General features: G+C 31.6%; 1 protein-coding gene across 6 annotated transcripts in view; it reads left to right on the top strand.

The window, feature by feature from the left end:
* Positions 1-17,675, top strand: part of LOC107438937 (fatty-acid amide hydrolase 2-A) — a 140,307-nt gene that overhangs the window by 117,590 nt on the left and 5,042 nt on the right. For 5 of the 6 annotated variants that reach the window (XM_071185622.1, XM_043053438.2, XM_043053437.2 and 2 more), the window contains exons 2-6: positions 986-1,168; positions 5,168-5,387; positions 8,040-8,249; positions 11,729-11,848; positions 15,972-16,132. In XM_071185622.1, coding sequence (XP_071041723.1) covers positions 986-1,168; positions 5,168-5,387; positions 8,040-8,249; positions 11,729-11,848; positions 15,972-16,132 — 894 coding nt within the window. Of the gene's footprint in view, positions 1-543; positions 681-985; positions 1,169-5,167; positions 5,388-8,039; positions 8,250-11,728; positions 11,849-15,971; positions 16,133-17,675 lie in introns of those variants that run through there. The other variant, XM_071185623.1, reaches the window with a different exon arrangement.

The raw sequence follows: 17,675 nt of genomic DNA, 5'->3' as shown, positions 1-17,675 counted from the left end.
CCTCTTCTAAATTGACGTGCTGATTGATTTAATATTAAGATTCCACTTGATTTAAAATTAAATCGCATGACAACTGAGTTATATTTCTACTGAAAGCTTCTGATAATGCTAAAGCCCATTGATTGTAACTTAAATTCATGTGATAAACTATCTTAGACTAAATAAATTCTATAATTGTGTGTATAATTCTATAATTCGAAACTTAAAATATCGTCTTGTTCTAATTAATAAGCATATTTGAGGTTACCCCCTCAAACCTTTAGGAAGGAGTCCTAAAATGGGAAGATCTGATAATTAGATCAAAAATTATTCAAGATGGTCTATTTTTTTTCTTCTTTTTTTTTTGAGATTTTTATTTGTATATACGATTTATTTGTATATGTGATATTTGTATTACGATTTTTTTATGACTTTCTATTTTCATTGCGATATAAACTACTACTTCTACTTCACTTCTTATTTGAAAAAAAATCGAAGCTACTGGAATATTGTAGAAATTGATATATCAGTGGTTAATGGGTGAATAATTCAATAGAAGACATTCCAGGCATCACAGTTATACCAGGGTCATAAATTCCCTGGGAAATTGAAACATTTGTTGGACAAACATCTGTATATAACCAACATAAAAACCAAGCCACAGCTATTTGCTTTTTTCCAGATAAGAAATAGCCCAGAAAGTATGTCATAGCTGTAAATAAATTTCACTTTTACTGAAAACAAATTATAATGATATGTCATAGGAAAAGGAAACAGTGCTTCCATAAAAAGAAATGTTAGGAAGTTGCTGAAGATATTTATTTTATTTTATTATTCTTACTGTTCTCTTTTATTATTCTAAAATTTCATTTTTCTTATACATATACTAACTCCCAGAAATAATTTTTTTAATGTTCTAATTAAAGAAAATTATACGCTTAAAAATAATTGCACTTCAACATCTCTGAGATTTGATGCATATATAAAGCTTTTTTTTCGTTCACAGATAGCTGGAATGGTCGCAGAATTCGTGAGAATTCTGTTGACGTTCACCCGACCGTTCTCCGACAAGATCTTATCTTTTGTGTACTATCTAGTCATGGGTCCTACAAAGCCGTTGCCACCTATAACAAATAATATTTTACTTTATTCTGCCACAGATCTTGCTGAGAAAATAAGAAAAAGACAGGTAAGATGGATGTTTTTATTTTGAGATTTATATCTTTTAAAAAGTTTAGCAATGTCTTATCTCACAGAACACATTTTTGGTAGTGTCCTTAAAAATGGACAAACGTATAAAGTCTTCCAAAAACGAATATATTTATTATATTCGTAGTGAGTTGAATAAATCTAATGGCGTAGTAAAACGAAAAATTTCGATATCAAGCTAATGCCACAGTGAGGCGAATTAATTTAAGGATGTTTTGAGAAATTATAGTACTACACACATTTAACGTTTTTATTATTTTAAGTGATAGAATTTTTTTTTACTAATTAAAAAAAGTTAATTCAAATATTAAAAATGACATTTACAATGAGTATATTCATTCAGCATATATAAACTTCCATAATTGAAAACGCTTGATAAAAATAGTCATGCAACTACACATAGTAGGGTAACAAAATTTTAATAATTTACCTAAGTTTGCAGGGAAATAGCGAGAGATAAATAATAGAATTATTCCGAAAAGGACACTCTGACATAGTTTCTCCAACGAGCAATTTTTTCTGATCACATTTCCCCCAGAGTAAACCACATACATATTATCTAACAGTAAGGGAGAGTGGGGTCAATTGTAACAGGGTACGATTGTAACAGAGCAAAAATTTCGAGTGTCGGGTTCTAGATTTGGTTCCTAGGTGGCACACTAGGTGTATTTAATAAATCTACATGTACACCCCTGCTGGCAACCATTTTTATGTACTTTTGAAAGAGTTACATCACAAAAGATATTTTCACGCTACGTAAGTACTTTTTTTGGTATTAGAATATTATATTGTAACAAAGTAATTTTGCATAAACAAATAAAAATTATTAACCGAATATGTAAGTGGACACCTTAATTAACATTTCAAAAAAAAAAAAGATTAGTTTTGCTAATTAACTAGCATTGTTTTTAACAAATGAAGCTGAAATGGCGTCTTGGGGACAATTGTAACAATAAGTAAAGGGACGATTGTAACAGCTGAAAATAAATAATCTTATGTTTACAAACCATTACTTAACTCTTTAAGAACCACCAATAGTTTCCTATATCATTTATATTATGTTGCATGTGCATTATTTTATTTGTCACCTTTCACAGCATAAATTAAAATTTTTAACCCCTTAAAGTTAAAAGTTTAACCCTTTAGGTCTCTGCTCATTATTATTTTTACTCCTAAAATATCACTACTATTTTGATCAATAAAAAAATATATCACAACTATGATAATATGTATAATTAACTATGTTTTAGTTGAATTTATGAACTGTTACAATTGACCCCGTAAGTGGGGACAATTGTAACAAGTGCACGACTGTCAAAAATTGTTAATAACTAATATAATAACATTTAAAATAAGGTTTTTTTTTTTTCTAGTAGAGGATAGTCTACTTTACTCGTCTGTCGTACTTTCCTGATAACCACATGGATTTTTTGTTAGTTAAAAATAGTTAAGTAAAAAATGTTACAATTGACCCCACTCTCCCCTATTCAATGTATTAAAGAACGGTAAATAGTAGATTGCGTTCCAAACTCACATAATCTAAGCAATGCTGACTGCGTCAACAAGTTAAATTCCTTAATGTGATTTTAAGTAGTATTTAAAGGTATCCATTACTAAATCTATGGTAACTTCTTAATCGCACCTGAGTTCTAATACTTACTCTTTAATCGTCGACAGTGCAAGACATAAAACAAATGTAAAAAAAATGAAGTCTGTTTAACGAACGCATCTTTTACGTAATGAAATGTAGATTCGAAAAGAAAACCTTGACCTTCGAGGTTGATTGAATGCTCCATCTGAACGTAGCTCGTGTAAGAACAAACCGCTTCTAGAAATAATTTATAAATACCCTCCCATGGTTATTTTAAGAAAACCCGTTTACTGTTACTATCTGGCAACCATGTTAATTTGAGTCTCTTCATTATTTTTACCTATTGCATTGATAATTCAGCCATGATAATCTCTATCTTTTTCGGGAAAGAAAGATATTTTCTGAGTAAAATGTTCATGAGTACGCAAAAAAAAACTTGCTTAGTCTGATGGTTGGCATTTTATTCGTAAGCGTTCGTAAATATTGCGTCAGAGATATCAGTTTCATTGTTAAAATTAAAAAATACCTTAGATAAGGATGGTAGTTAAAAATAACTCGTAAGCTCTTGATGAGTCAATAAACTCTTATCAGATTTAATACCTCTTCTATACGCATTATTTCTATCAATACGTACGGAGTATCATTATGCACTAATACTTGAAAATCGAAATAATTTTATCTCAATAGGAAAAAGGAATACGAAAGTATGCGTACAGTAATTACAATTTTAAGTAACTGATATTTCTTTCCATTCCATCCATAGTTGGTTACTTCTCTTTTTTTTCCTGCGTTTGGGAAATCGATATTCTCCTGATTTATTGTACACATTTTCTCTAGCACATCTTCCGCAAGAATATAAAATACATTCGTATTTGGGTTGCGTAACCCACTTTTGCGTTACATGGAGAAGAAAACCACGAAAACCTCCCATGAATAGCTCCGATGATCCGTCTACCACTGAGGAAATTTTACGTCAGTACTGTGATCGGTGCGTCCCGGAAGCAGAATTCCTATCAACAAGCCACGACCACTAGAATTCGAACCTGGACACCTCATTTGGAGGCGAACACTCTGTCCCCTGAGCCACCACGGCTCACTCATACAATTTCGGCAATTATACATGGTTATTCAGAATTCTCTCCGCCTGTAAACGCCATTTTTCTTTACTACAACTGGCTTCAGTAATACATGTTGCTGCCATCTATCGGCAACTGCTTAAATTAAAACTTGAATACTTTCGGAATAATTTCATATATTCTTTTTTGGCATATTCGTCTTCGTTTTTTTACTATAACGCTTCGAAAACCCGGAGAGAATTATGAGTAACCCTGTATAAGAAGCTAAGGTTGGAAGCGCAATAATTCACAATAAGCGTTTTAACAAAGTTGAATTTAGTTTATTATGATTCGCATTAGCCATAATTTGAATATTTAGTAATCAGAAGAATTTACATTGCAACCATTTGTATTTGGGCTATAAAAGAAGAGCAATAAAAATATCAATTTATTATTTTCAATTTCCATTAAAATGTCGTTTTTATAGGAGATTGTTGTTTGATAGCTATCACCTAAAAGGTAGCTGTGTTATTACTAAAATATACTTTGTTTTATAATATCTAGTGAATGTCAATTCATGTATTTCATTCGAAAAATGAAGACGATAATTGGAATTAGAATGAAAAATCATACACAAACGAATGTATGATGCTATGAAATCGTCACTGGTTAAAAATTTATAAAATTCTTAGCACTTATTCGGGTAGAAAAGTCATTTAAGAGTTTTTAATATAATTAGTAGCACATTCATGACAATGTCGTTTTGATGGGAGATCGTGGTTTGATAGCTATCAACAAAAAGGTAACTGTGTTATTACTAAAATATACTTCGTTTTGCAATATCTATTGAATGTCAATTCGTGTATTTCATTCGAAAAATGAAGACGATAATTGGAATTAGAATGAAAAATCATACACAAACGAGTGTATGCTGCTATAAAATCGTCACTGGCTTACACTCATAAAATTTTTAGCACTTATTCGGGTAGAAAAGTCTTTGAAAGTTTTTAATATAATTAGTATCACATTTTGAAATGAAGCAATTTTTAAAAAAACTCCTACAAGAATTATATGCTAATTGATTACATTAACTGCTGAAATAAGTACAGTTAAATAAAGGTTAAAAAAAAGTCAAGCCCAATCATTCAAAATAACAATCCGGGACACTTTGGTGTTAGAATTGAAGTTGAAGAATTAGAATATTTAAATACAGTAGCAGTCCGCTTGGTTACCATTAAAATTTATATTTTGTTACAAGAAAATTTTGAAGTATGACCTAGATGGTAGCGAAAATCGGCTAGTAATAATAATAAATGCTGTACTGTTTATTCAGCTCAGGTGTGAAGATATAATGAAAGCTTATGTAGAAAGATCTCGAGAAGTTCATCCTATTATCAACGCAGCATGTGATGAGAGGTATGAAGCTGCAATTCAGGATGCCAAAGACATTGATAAATTCCTTGACAGTGGCGAAAAATCTCCCCAAGAAATTGCTTCTGAAACACCACTACTCGGAGTGCCATTTACCTGTAAAGAGGCTATCGGTGTAAAAGGTTATTCATTTCTTTTCTGAACCATTCTTTCTTTTCTGAACCATTGATATCATTTCTTTTATTCCAAACGTCATATATCTTTTAAGATACCTTCTTCCTGTGTAAATTTTTATGTATGATTGTTCATCTTTTATTAACCCCAATATTAGGCTGGTAAATGGAGAAGACGAGGGTTGTAAGTAATTTTAATTGCTTATTTTTAAAATCTTTCACAATACTCTTAAATTTCTGACAAATAAAGCCTAGTTTTCACGAAACATCATAAAGTTTAGTTTATCTGAAGATTTAAGACATATATATACACCGAAGAGGCATTACATTATGACCACCCTGCTAATAACATGTAGGACCACCTTTAGCCCTCAAAACTGCTAGCACCCGCCGTGGCATTGATTCCACAAGGTGCTGATAGGTAGTCTGAGTTATCTTGTACCAAGCGCTCACCAACTGGTCCTGCAATTCCCTCACATTACGAGGGGGTAGCGTGGCAGCATGAATTTGGTTTTCCAAGTAGGACCACAAATGCTCTATTGGATTAAAGTCAGGTGAATTTGGGGGCCAAGACATGACTTGAAAGTCACTGGAATGTTCCTCGAACCAATCCAGGACGATTCGACCCTTATGACATGGTGCATTATCCTGTTGATAAACACTATCCCCCGCAAGAAAAACTGTTGCCATGAATGCGTGAACCTGGTCTGCAACTATGTTCAAGTAGCTTACAGACGTCAGGGATTGTTCTATGAGGATTATGGGTCCTAATGTGCCCCATGAAAACATTGTTCCTGGGCGAGAAACCATGGAACCCTGGGCGGGCCCATTATTATAGATGGAGGGTGGTCATAATGTATTAGCTCTTCGGTGTATATATAATTTTATATACCTTTGATGATGAAGGGAAATATTTTATTTTATAATCGTCGCTGAACAGTCGGCCCAATTTTGGGTTTACGACTACCCATGTTCAACTCTGTAACCTTGTAATTTTGAACCCAATCCAGAAGACAAGGGAACTCGAGGATCAAATATTGGGTTAACAAAACTTTGAAGCATTTATATTTACTAAAAATAATATCATTTCTTTTATCTTGATGTAAAAGCTTCAAAACTGACTTTATAAAAATAATGTGAAACTAACTTTATGAAATTTTAAGCAGTATTGGGGAAAGTTTCTCTTCACTTTGTAATTTTTCCAAGTTTTGAATACTCTGTATTTGCTGAGGTATCCTAATGGATACCTTGCGTCTGAGGAGGTTAATCCTCCCTACCCAAAATATTTGTAAATTAAAAATTTATGCATCTAGATTTTAAAGTTCCCCAAATGAATTCTTATAATTAAAGAGAAATTAAAACCCATAAATTTGCCAATAGACTTACTAACCTTCTGCCCAACTGATCACCAATATATCTGTTTAAATCATTCGTATGTAGTGATGGACAAATATTTCTTTGGATGTAGCTTTTTTAAACGTTAAGACATAACATTTCTGACACTGAGGATAAGAATTTTCAAACAAGAATTTCTATATTCCGTAGTTGCTAGAGAGTATGTAACAGTGTGGACATAGTTGATATCGGAAAGTAGTTGTTGAATCGATTTCAAACGGAAAATAAATTTAAATTACAATAATCCCTTTTAAAGATAATCAATAATGAAATAATCAATTTTAAAATATCGCATTGATTTTTCATAAAAACATAAATATGGCCTATAAGATGGTAAAATTATCATTTAAAAATATCGATCATTTATTTTCCATAATACATAACATAAAACGTGTAAGGTGGTAAAAGAATCAATTTCAAAATATTGCACATTGATTTTATATAAAATATAAGGTATCCAAAAGACAAGGGAACTCCAGGATCAAGTATGGGGAGATTTTTTTGCTTCGTGGAGGACTTTTTGATGGAACTAATCCTCATTTGCGTTAAATGGAGAGGAAAACCATCCACTGTTTGTCTGACAGCAAGGAGACTCTAATCCATGATCCGTCTGCCTCTAATGATATTTTACTTCAGCACTGTGGTCATTGCGAGCCGGATGCGGAATTGGTATCCACCAATCGTCGTTGAATTCGAACCCGGTTCACCTAATTGAAAGGCGAATGCTCGATCTGAGTCATCACGGCTCTTTATTCATACATTAAATATTTTAAAAATTATTAACAAAATTTCAATCATTAAATATTTTCACTTATTTATTAATTTATTTATTAAGTCTCAGTTAAGTTAAGCCCGCAAAAGCATGCTCAATCATTGAAGGAAAAAAGCCGAAAAAAATCAGGAACCAATGCTTTACTACGTGGAGGCAGAAGATTCAACTAAGTTGACCCTAGAAAACTAAAAGATGCTGGTTCAAATTTTTGTGTCTGGCAAAGGGCTAGGGAGGGTTGTTAATCAAAAATTGCCGACGATTTTTTACCTTGTTGAACTTGGTTGTTGATTTGCATCGTTCTTTGCGTAATATAAATTTTGTGTTACGTTATTACTGTTGAAGTGAATGTAAATTACATTTTAGCAACCGGTTCCTTTGTAATTTTTATTTCATGATCTAAACATCAAGAAATAAAAGTTATTTGAGATTATAACTAGTGAACCTAACTAGATTTAAATGCTTGATAAGTACATTTCTCCTTTATTTCATTACAGACATGGCCCAAACATGTGGAATGGTTAAGGCTAGGAATCATATAGCTGAGAAAGATTCCGTTGCTGCTGCTGAATATAGAAAAGCTGGAGCGATTCCTGTGACTGTCACAAGCGTTCCCGAAACTTGCATGTGGTGGGAGAGCGCAAATCTGAACTTTGGAATACCCAAAAATCCATACGATAACACACGAACTGTGGGAGGAAGCTCTGGTATTGTAAATTATATACTCTTTCGTGATTTAAACGTTTCAATAGTTTAGACCATTACAGTGCCATTATCTTTATCATTATGTTAAAATATTTAGGATTAGCATCGATTTACAGAAAAAATTTCCTGAAATTAATTACTGCCTAAAATTGATTTGACTTTTAATTTTTTTTTTCCTTTTTTTGTGCGAAGGTAGGCAGACTTTTTAAAATTTTACTTACTGTGAAGAATCGGGCATAAATTTGAAATTTTATTCTTTTCCACTGTTGTTTTTTTTTTTAATTCTTTTTATTATTCTGTTCCCTGTGGTATTTGAAACCAAGAATTTTCTGTATTGGTCAGCAATAGTGACTTATATTTTCTCTGTGGGGTGAGGGGGTGAGTAAGAGATGGCTTGTTCGCAGTTTTTACCAAGGAAATATTGAAGCTCGCTTGAAATACACATGTTTTTTAGAATTCAGACACACAAAAAAATTTCTATTTTTATTTCATTGTAAATTTACCAACACGAATATTGAGTGAAAAATTGTAATCTTAGAACGGGCTATATCCCATTATTTATTAAATGGGAGGGGGTAAAGCCTCCTCAGTCCCCTCCCAGTTCCGCGGTTGCTAGTTCTTTACATCATAATAGCCTTCATTGTTTCTCCCATTTATAAAAAATAAAGTCCCCACTTATTCTTTTCCTGGTATTTTCTAACGCATCACCATATGTCCGCACAAATCTAAGGTGGAAAAATAACTTCCTATCGACATTTAAGAATTAATAAAGTAAGTGGGAAATAAAATGACTTTTTAAGGGATTACAGAAGTAAACTTCGATTTACATGGAATATAAATGAGAAACATAAACAGAAAAGTACTATGTTCTTTTATTATGTACATTTTTGTGGCGGATTACATGTCCACCAGATGGCATTGCCAGCTTTCCTATTAGATAGCGGAAAAAAAACTGTTGTGAACTTTTGTACTCAATTTTATATACCTTGGCAACGATATGGGTATTAACAACAATTGCAATTGATTTCAACCATCGGTTCACGTCACAGCATTACTAGCAGCTACTCGGAAATGCCTGTCTTTAAACAATTTTTTTTTTATATAATCTTTATTTTTTCTGTGCCTAATATTTAATAACTACATAGTAATTTGTTACCTCCCAAGTTTAATCCATTCAATTTATTAACGTTTTATTAAGTTAACCTAATCAATATAAATTGGTGACAAGCACTTGAAGTTAACAGGGTTGAAAAATTAAACGGAAGAAACATAAGAAATTCAAAATTACTATGTGTTTATTAAAGATTAGGCACGGAAAAAATAAAGAATAAAATTTAAAATAGCTTCGAGACAGACATTGACAAGCAGCTATTCGCAACACTGCTGCATGAAGACCGATTGTTAACTTAGTTAATTGCAAATAATATTTGCTCCATATCGTTGCCAGGTACATAAAATTGAGTACAAAAGTTAAAAACAGTTTTTTAACGGCATCTTGGGGAAGAACTGGCAATGCCATCTGGTGGACACACAATTCACCACAGTTTGTTTATTAACCTGTCTAAAACTGNGGGGGGGGGGAATCTTGTTTATTTTAAATAAGCACTATAGTTTCAAAAGAGACTTACAGCCATTTTTGAATAATAACACCTTTATTTACAAATAAAAGAAAAAAATCTAAAAAGTGTAACACGCTTAACTTTTTCTGCCAATGTTGGCACCCAGGTAGTGTTTAAAAACTCTTCTACATACAACAATTCGCTGTTGTTCGATTTCTGTTATCGCTGAACTTCATATATGTTGATTGAATCCTTGTCACACTACAGTCATTTGAGTCTTTACATAAAGATTTTGTAAATTGAAACTTGAGTATACAAAATTATAAAATCATGACCAGCCAGTGTATTGATAAAATGGTACTAATTAAAAGCTTCTCATTTGTCAATTATTTTAAAAATTTAAAAATTACATAATTTATAAAATCTTGAAAAAATAACACTATTCATCATTATTACAATTCAAATAAATTCAAATATCATTCCATAGATCCAAATTAAATAGACATGTTTCATAAAAAAAAACTTTAAACTTTCACTACTACGATAATTGCGATTAACTAATCTTTAGAATAAGTTAAATTTTAAAAAAATTTCAACGAAATTATTTATGTATAATTTTCATAAATATGTTAAATAATTAGCTGAAATTTGAAAAAAATATATAACTAAGTTAAAAAACCTGATTTTTTTACAGATTACATTTCATTCTAATTAAAAGTAACTTTCCTTCGATTGCATTAGTAATCCGCTTCATTGTAGCTGATTTACAAGCGCAATTTTTTTAAAACATGACATCTTAAATATAATGTCACGGTTGGCGGTTGCATTAAATTAGGTTAGTAATATTACATTATCATGCGTGAAAAACGTGATATTTCCAGATGATACGCATGCACGGCTTTAAGATGTTTTACCATTTTCCTCTAAAATTGCCTATAAAGTATTTTTTATAAATAAATACTTCTTCAAAGAAATATGATTTTTACATTTCTCAAAATGAACTGCATGAAAATTTAAAAGCATTCATCAGCTACATGTGATCACAGCCACATTATTTAAACTTTTTTTTTTCAACGAGTGATTTTAATGTGGGACTTATTTTTCCAGAACAGTTTAATTATTTCATTATTTGTCTTTTAATAATTTGTAATAAATCTTTGTTTACATAATATACTTACAGACTGCAACGAAGATTTAATATAGATTAATTTGAAATAAACTTTGAAAAACAAAAATTTTGAAAATTGCATTCAGAAAAAAAAACTACATTTTAAAACAAAACATTTCATGAAGGAAATTCTTTAACTTATCAGCGGAGTTTAACAGCCTCTTCATGTCCAAATTGTAGCTATATCAATGCTCAACTAACTCCTTTTCATTGTAATTTTAAATCAAACCCAGAAGATAAGGGAACCTCTGACTTAACTAGCTTACTTGGAAAACTTTTTGAGGCAACGCAACCAGCATAACGTAACAGAGGAAACCCACAAAAATCTCTGTGGTCAATGCAAGCAGGAAACAGTATACTTATTGACTACTTCTCTCTGGGATTTGAATTTGGACCCCTAAATAGAAGAGGAACGCTCTATTATCATTGTCCATCTTTTGTAAATCATACCGATTATTATTCAGTTTGATGTGCAAAAAGAAGAACATTCAGCAAGTCTGTTCAAAAGTTTTTTTTTACAAATATCCTGGAGAAAGAGAGTTAATCTAAAATAAAACTCTACTATGGTATTTGTATTCCTTTACAATAAACTGTAAATGTATATAAAAGCGCGAGTACTGCTTTTTTTTCTTTACTCCAAAGGTCTTTGGAAAACCTTCTTGTCTTGTATTCTTTATTATCTTCATATCCTTCATTATTAAAATATGTTTGCAAATCCTAAAAATTATGATTGTCCATAATGCTTTCCTTTCAGGTGGTGAAGGATCTATCATTTCTGCTGCCTCAGCTGTGATTGGAATTGGTAATGATATCGCTGGCAGCATACGAATCCCAGCCTCTTTCTGTGGAATTTACGGGCACAAACCATCTAAAAGTGAGTTAGTATTTCTCAGAACAAATTTATGTAACAAGTATCTTCTTTTTTAAATTCTTTTAATTTAAAAAAAAATTTAATCTTGATGTAAAATATTAATTTATTAATTCATAATTGGTTATCATAAACTATAAAAATTGGTTTATGATCGTATCATAATGCCGAGACTTAATACCAGTGCTATCCAAAGCATATCGAACTGTAAGAAAGTTTGTCATATTACTTTGCAAAGGTGTTAAGTATTTTTCTTTCTTAATCTTGATGTAAAATATAAATTTAATAATTCATAATTGGTTATCATAAACTATAAAAATTGGTTTATGATCGTATCATAATGCCGAGACTTAATACCAGTGCTATCCAAAGCATATCGAACTGTAAGAAAGTTTGTCATATTACTTTGCAAAGGTGTTAAGTATTTTTCTTTCTTAATCTTGATGTAAAATATAAATTTAATAATTCATAATTGGTTATCATAAACTATAAAAATTGGTTTATGATCGTATCATAATGCCGAGACTTAATACCAGTGCTATCCAAAGCATATCGAACTGTAAGAAAGTTTGTCATATTACTTTGCAAAGGTGTTAAGTATTTTTCTTTCTTAATCTTGATGTAAAATATAAATTTAATAATTCATAATTGGTTATCATAAACTATAAAAATTGGTTTATGATCGTATCATAATGCCGAGACTTAATACCAGTGCTATCCAAAGCATATCGAACTGTAAGAAAGTTTGTCATATTACTTTGCAAAGGTGTTAAGTATTTTTCTTTCTTAATCTTGATGTAAAATATAAATTTAATAATTCATAATTGGTTATCATAAACTATAAAAATTGGTTTATGATCGTATCATAATGCCGAGACTTAATACCAGTGCTATCCAAAGCATATCGAACTGTAAGAAAGTTTGTCATATTACTTTGCAAAGGTGTTAAGTATTTTTCTTTCTTAATCTTGATGTAAAATATAAATTTAATAATTCATAATTGGTTATCATAAACTATAAAAATTGGTTTATGATCGTATCATAATGCCGAGACTTAATACCAGTGCTATCCAAAGCATATCGAACTGTAAGAAAGTTTGTCATATTACTTTGCAAAGGTGTTAAGTATTTTTCTTTCTTAATCTTGATGTAAAATATAAATTTAATAATTCATAATTGGTTATCATAAACTATAAAAATTGGTTTATGATCGTATCATAATGCCGAGACTTAATACCAGTGCTATCCAAAGCATATCGAACTGTAAGAAAGTTTGTCATATTACTTTGCAAAGGTGTTAAGTATTTTTCTTTCTTAATCTTGATGTAAAATATAAATTTAATAATTCATAATTGGTTATCATAAACTATAAAAATTGGTTTATGATCGTATCATAATGCCGAGACTTAATACCAGTGCTATCCAAAGCATATCGAACTGTAANATGAAACTCATCAGCGGGAAATATCTTACTTCAATATTTATAAATCAGATTTATTAATGCCCTGAGGTTGATGAGACAGTGCAAAAAATCAAATGTATTCATCAACAAAATAGATTTTTACAAAATGTATATTTTTATATGTTTTTGAACTTTTTCGCCTGGACATCAATAAGACACTTTTAAACAAAATAAAATTATTTAAAATTTTATTACTATTTATTCATTTATATTTAGTTTTACGTCACTATACACAAAATTATATTTAGCATCTCCCAGTTTACAAAAGACACTTAACCCTTTTTCTGTCATGAAACATGAAAGAAGTCGATAAGTTATTGATATGTATTTTTATTTCTGCATTATTAAAAAGAATATGCTTATCTCCAACAAAATACATCTCGGAAGTGCTACGTCAGCCAATGAAAAGCGTTGAAAAGATATGATGTATGTCTAAATCATTTGACATGATCATCATTAAATAATGACTATCTGAATTACTTTGACTGTCATCAACATAAAAAGTTATGCAATTTGCCTTTAAATCATTTATTTATCTTCTAGTTAATGGTGATAAATATTATCTGTGATCCTATCTTGATATCTGTGATCCTAGGAAAAAGCATAGTTAGAGCTGCCTCTTTAGCAAAAATTTGCAATTTTTTGCCTCTAGTTGGGTTTACATATCACGTATTGCCAAATGAAATGACGCCAGAAAAAACATAGTGAACATAAAAACAATAATCCGAATCAAACACATTTCATATCAAAATAAAATAAATAAATTACAAAAATGGAAAGGCAATGTAATATGCACTCTCAAAAAAAAGAAGGAAAGAAACATTGAAATACATAATTTAAGGATTTCTGTGCGTGTTTCCATAAATAAAACAACATTGTTCATCCTGGTGACGAATTTGGTATTATTCAAGTGCCTAAGTATAGTCTAACCACATCTTTATCTTTTCTTCTGAATATTATTCCCTAGTTTGATTGCGGCTCTCTTTTGATTATTGTTCAAATATAAAGGCTTAAGATGAAAAGCAATGCTTCCTGGTTATTATACAATTGGTTATAATACAATAGTATTAAGCAATCGTGTAATGTGATCCTATTATGCAACATATTACGTTAAACCAACTTAGTAACCATTTAACAATTAAAGGTAAATAAGCTGTATTTACATTCTAATAACTTTCATTTTAATAATAAATTTTATGTAGAACTGTGTCCTGTCAACTTACGTAACCAAACCAATAACTCCAAATCATGTATTTGAAATTTCAAAAAAAATCTTATTAATTAACGATTTACCTTAGTGCTAAATAATCTCTCTGGTGAAAAATATTTAGTGTGTTTTTACAACAGCCAAAAAATAAGAATGTAAGAAAAAAGTTTAGGGTAGAAGTTGAAATGGTATTCGAGCGAAATAATTAAGTTTAAATTTTATCTTAACAAATCAAAAGCTCAATCTGTGGAAGGAAACCTGTATTAAGTAATATAAAGAATAATTTTGGATCTTTAAGAGATTGGTAGCACAAGCTAACATTGGTTGAAGCCTTCTAATACCCAATGTGTGGCTCTTCACAATATGTAGCATTATATGAAAAACTTAGTAAGAAAACTTCAAGATTTCAGTGAGCGTAAAAAAAATCCTTATAGAATGCTAACATACATACATCTTCATCACTTTTACCATTATCAACAAAACATTTTTTTCTGAATGAAAAATTTGAAGAAATAAATTAGCGCTTTCTGATCGCATTTTGTTGATACTTATATTCTATACTTAAAGTTCTCTTTAGTTAGAAGCATAAATTCATTCGACATTCAGCCAACAATCAGTCGTTTGGAACATTCCAGTTTGCCAATGGAAACAATAAACACATTCATGCTGCTATAGGTAAGCAAGTGATCAGTTGAAAAAGATGTAAATCGTACCTGACTCCATTTTTGCAATCTTCGTGATACAAAGCTTTTAAGTCTAATGTTGTCATTGTTTTTCTCATCTCGTCTAATTTGAATTGCTCTTTGCTTTTTCAGTAGAAAAATGGAAGCTGACAAATTGTTTGTTAATAACTTGAATTGAGCCATGGTGGCTCAGGGGATAGAGCGTTCGCCTTCCAATCAGGTGAACCAGGCTCGAATCCCAGTGAGGGTTGGTCGGTACGAATTCCTCATCCAGCTCGCGCCGACCACAGTGCTGACGTAAAATGTCCCCAGTTGTTGGTGGATCATGGGTTAGAGTCCCTTTATCGTCAAGCTAGCCGTAAGAGTTTTTCGTCGTTTTCCTCTTTATGTAACGCAAATGCGTATTAGCTCCTTCAAAAAGTCTTCCACGAAGGTAAATTTCTCCCAATACTTGATCCAGAAGTTCCGTTGTCTTCTAGATTGGGTTCAAAATTACAAGGCTACGTTGTTGAATTTCAGTAGTCGTAAGCCCAAAATATTAGGCTGGCTGTTCAACGACGGTTATAAAATAAATTTAGTAGAATTGAACCACTATTCAAATGAGCCTTCAATTAATGTTCGATGGAGGGTAAAATATCATATAGTGATGCCAATTCGGGTAAGCATATATTATCAAGTATTAAACGATTGGTTCTTTTCGAATTGAGAAATGACATGTTATTTTACCAATAACTTTAAATACAGTATCAATAACAGTATTTAATCTATTTCTTTCAGCTGTTATTTCTAACTATGGAAGTTTTCCTGATGATCCAGAGGAAGACGCTAAAGTTGATGATTTTGTGAGCACTGGTCCTATGTGCAGATATGCACAAGATCTGCCTCTGCTTACACGAGTACTGTCTGGCTACGATAAAAGAGTTCAGTGGGATAAAAAAGTAAGTCTGTTAGTCTTGTTTCGCAAGCTGCAACCTTTACTTTTCCTGAGTCTGCTTTATACACCGAAGAGCGATTACATTATGACCACCCTCCATCTATAGCAATGGGCTCGCTCAGATTTTCATGGTTTCTCGTCCAGGAACAATGTTTTCATGGGGCACATTAGAACCCATAATCCTCATAGAACAATCCCTAACGTCTGTAAGCTACTTGAACATAGTTGCAGACCATGATTCACCCATTCATGGCAACAGTTTTTCCTGCGGGGGATGGTGTTTACCAACAGGATAATACACCATGTCATAAAGATCGAATCGTCATGGATTGGTTCGAGGAACATTCCAGTGACTTCCAAGTCATGTCTTGGCCCCCAAATTCACCTTACCTTAATCCAATAGAGCATTTGTGGTCCTACTTGGAAAACCAAATTTGTGCTACCACGCTACCCCCTCGCAATGTGAGGGACCAGTTGGTGAGTGCTTGGTACCAGATTCCTCAGACTACCCATCAGCACCTCGTGGAATCAATGCCACGGCGGGTGCTAGCACTTTTGAGGGCGAAAGGTGGTCCTACATGTTATTAGTAGGGTGGTCATGATGTAATGGCTCTTCGGTGTATGTGCGAGATAAGCTTCGAGTATATGTAAAAGAGAAGATGATGTAATAAATATTTTATTGTTATATTTCATGTTCACATTAAGAAGACGCCATACCGCGAAAGAAAATTTTCGTTGCAAATTCTCTTTCTCCTTCATTATAAATTTTAAATTTCAAAGAATGCTAAAAGTAAGTTCAGGCAAACCAAGAGTAAGTAATGAAGTTTCAATTGCTGAAAAAAATACTTCAAAATATTAAAATGCAAACAAAATATTAGAAGGGAACTTCTCCGTCGCGTAATCTAAAGTTATCACCTCATAATTTATTTTAATTTGTATATTTCAAATTTTTCTTTTCGGAATTTGAAACTTCATGGCTTACTCTAGGTTTGTCTGAACTCACTTTTTCTGCACTTTAAATTTTAAATTTCTGATGAAGGAGAAAGAAAATTTGAGTGGAAAATTTTCTTTCCTGTGTGTGGCGTCTTCATAAGTGAGTACAAATAATGCCTCCTTTATTTACTCTATAACAAAATTGATTTGATCTTGTACCCTCGAACCAGCTGTACGTCTCACAACTAGTTCATGGAACGCTTAATTTTCTTAGGTTTTGCTATTTATTAGGTTCTGGAATTTATATTTCTTGGAGACATTTTCTTGACGGATCCTGGTGATGCCAAATGTAATCCCCAAAGCACAACTGCCAGGTTCTTGTACTAGCAATAAATTAAACATTTATACCTAATGTCAGTATATACTTAATATTCAATAGTTACTCCCATGCCACAGCTTGGTTGTTACCAACTGGTAACTATGTTTTTTTGTCTGGGTAAGCAATAAAACTAGAAAACCAAACATTATTTCCTAGCTATGGTCAGTCTGAATTTTTTTGATCACTAGGAATATTTTTTGAGACAGTAGAAACCTCGTCTTCTTATATAAAGCAA

Source organism: Parasteatoda tepidariorum, chromosome 9 (genome assembly GCF_043381705.1).
Source record: "Parasteatoda tepidariorum isolate YZ-2023 chromosome 9, CAS_Ptep_4.0, whole genome shotgun sequence".
Taxonomy (NCBI): domain Eukaryota; kingdom Metazoa; phylum Arthropoda; class Arachnida; order Araneae; family Theridiidae; genus Parasteatoda; species Parasteatoda tepidariorum.
This window is presented reverse-complemented; position numbering and strand designations above follow the sequence as displayed.